Raw genomic sequence first — 2,739 nt, 5'->3', positions numbered from 1 at the left:
GATGAATCGTGGTTTTTTTGCTTACGATCCCGAAACTAAACGCCAATCGATGCATTGGAAAACTCCTGGTTCTCCACGACAAAAAAAAGCACGAATGTCAAAATCGAAATTCAAGGCAATGATGATTGTTTTTTTTGACATCAAAGGGATTGTGCACTTTGATTGGGTACTAGAGGGACAAACAGTGAATCAGCATTACTACATTAGCGTCCTGGCTACCCTACGTGAGCGAGTACGGAGAAAACGGAACGATTTGTGGAGAAAAAAGTCATGGATCCTTCACCAAGACAATGCCCCAGCTCATAGTGCGTTGTCAGTGAAGACGTTTTTGGCAAAACACAACATTCCCATCTTATATCATCCCACCCTACTCACCTGATTTGGCCCCCTGTGACTTTTTTCTTTTCCCTAAAGTCAAGTCAGCTTTGAAAGGAACTAGATTTGAGACTGTTGAAGCAGTAAAAGAAAAAGCGATGGAAGTAATGTATGGATTTACCGAAAATGATCTGCAGCATTGCTATGAACAGTGGAAAATTCGTATGGAGCGGTGTAGAGACCGAGGAGGAGAGTACATTGAAGGAGATAACATGAAATTGTAAATAATTGTAAATAAATGTTTTTTCCAGCATCAGTCCGGTTTTTTTCTAGCCGCACCTCGTATACAAAATAGATCCTAAATTGATGCATTTCCTAAACATAGTAATGAAAAATTGGAAAACCACACTTAATATCCAAACAAATTGAAATAATATCACATCACAGCCAATATAGATTAAGCGTGGAATATACCAAGGAGACTCATTAAGTCCCTTCTGTTTCTGCCTTGCTCTGAACCCACTATCCAACATGCTAAATAACACAATTTATGGATACCATATTACTGGAACATACCCACACAAAATCACACATTTGCTATACATGGATGATCTAAAACTACTGGCAGCAACAAATCAACAACTTAACCAACTACTACAGATAACAGAAGTATTCAGCAATGATATAAATATGGATTTTGGAACAGACAAATGTAAGAAAAATAGCATAGTCAAGGGAAAAAATACTAAACAGGAAGATTACATATTGGATAACCACAGCGACTGCATAGAAGCGATGGAAAAAACAGATTCCTATAAATATCTAGGATACAGATAAAAAATAGGAATAGATAATACAAATATTAACCCAGAGTCCTGAATTATTTGTTTTTCAAAATTGATTTATATCTTATCTACATTCATTCACAAGGTTGTAAGAAAGAAAATAAAAACAATTTTTAGTATTTATTTTTATTTAGTATTTCCAAAAATGGCCGTCCTTCCAGAAGGATGTCAGGACAATAAGGGAACATGTTTTTAAAGTATACGACATTGCACAATTAACTTGTTTTGGTTTTTATACCTTCAAATAAACATAAATAAATTTGAATTATTGGCTAAAACAGCTAATAAATACAAAAAAAAGAAAATAACCTATACACATATTTGATGCACTAGTATGATAAGACAAAGAGCAACAAACATGAAGTGGTTCGTCACATTTTACGCACATAGTAGTAGTTTTTTTGTGGCAAGTTTTCGACATTTCAGCTGCTTCTTCATTTTTGTTATCTCGTCCGTTGGTAATTCAGTAACATAATGTTCTCTTCCACCAAATCTAGAATTTAGTTTTGCCCTCTTACTAGAACGTCCTCTGCTGGTAGTGACTCTTTTGTTACTTTCAAGAATTGCAGTGACAATTCGACGACGAAATGTCAGATGATCTATGGGTTATTCGTTGTGCTTGTAAAGACCCCAGTCATTTTGCTCTGAATGTCTATAAAATGTGCAATGATCGGGAAATACCATTTTTCCCTCTTATAGAGCATCTATATGGGGATTCATTTTGGTCAGTTCGATCTATGCCTCCCATATGGGTATTGCAGGAGTGTAATAAGTTAGGTTTAAGCACGCTAATCCTTTTCTTTTGTTCCCTGGAAAATCTTGTTACAGAGCTTAGTGGTTGCACTCTGTCAAAGTTGGTGGCTACAGTAACAACATTGTTGTCATTCCAACGTGCAATGGAAATCCTGGATGCTGAGTAAGAACAAATTTCATTTGATCCTCTATTTTCTTTTATCATTTTATCTACAAATGATAGAGTACAATTCTTAACGCTGTTTCCACTTATTGTTCCTGTTGCTTCCACGCCCCTCTCTTTTAGGTCATGTAGCACAGTAGCATAGAGCTGACTTGCTGGTAATTTATCTACACTTGGATTTTCTTCAGCACTCGAATATTCATCTGTTACGTCATCAGTTGAATTTAGTGGAGGGTGTAATGTTACATTCACACCAGTATTAGGTATTTTCTCATCTTTTGATTCTAACATGTCCGAAAGTTCCATAAGTGTACATCGTTTTACAAAATGACAGCACATTACCCTGACGTCCTTCTGGAAGAACGGTTGAAAACATTATTGAATTACAACTGGCGAAACCTTTCAATCGTAATATGAGCCCATAAATAATATAGTTTAATTCTTTAAGATATTATATGACAAGTTTCAGAATTACTGACGCAATATGAAAGAAAATATACATACCCATCGATGACAAGGTCAGTCAGTTCGTCCATGGTAAAATCGGCCCTATTTTCAAGACACAGTTCCTCACTCACTATGAACGACAGCGTCAAACTGAATGTCGCAGCGCCCAACTGACTCTGCCTACTTCATATAACAATGCGTCACAGTCCGTTGTAA

The 2,739-nt window shown here is 36.2% G+C and overlaps 1 protein-coding gene across 1 annotated transcript; it reads right to left on the bottom strand.

Annotated features, from left to right (window-relative positions):
• Nucleotides 1-1,400: 1,400 nt before the first annotated feature.
• Nucleotides 1,401-2,382, bottom strand: LOC126457715 (piggyBac transposable element-derived protein 3-like). The gene is made up of 3 exons (XM_050094289.1): nucleotides 1,842-2,382; nucleotides 1,547-1,759; nucleotides 1,401-1,441 (listed from the first exon to the last, which is right to left on the bottom strand). The coding sequence occupies exons 1-3, from the start codon at nucleotides 2,380-2,382 to the stop codon at nucleotides 1,401-1,403; spliced, it is 795 nt and encodes a 264-aa protein (XP_049950246.1).
• Nucleotides 2,383-2,739: the final 357 nt, after the last annotated feature.

The sequence above is a fragment of the Schistocerca serialis genome, chromosome 1, assembly GCF_023864345.2.
Source record: "Schistocerca serialis cubense isolate TAMUIC-IGC-003099 chromosome 1, iqSchSeri2.2, whole genome shotgun sequence".
Taxonomy (NCBI): domain Eukaryota; kingdom Metazoa; phylum Arthropoda; class Insecta; order Orthoptera; family Acrididae; genus Schistocerca; species Schistocerca serialis.
Note: the sequence above shows the minus strand (reverse complement) of the source record. Positions and strands in the feature narration are given on the sequence as shown.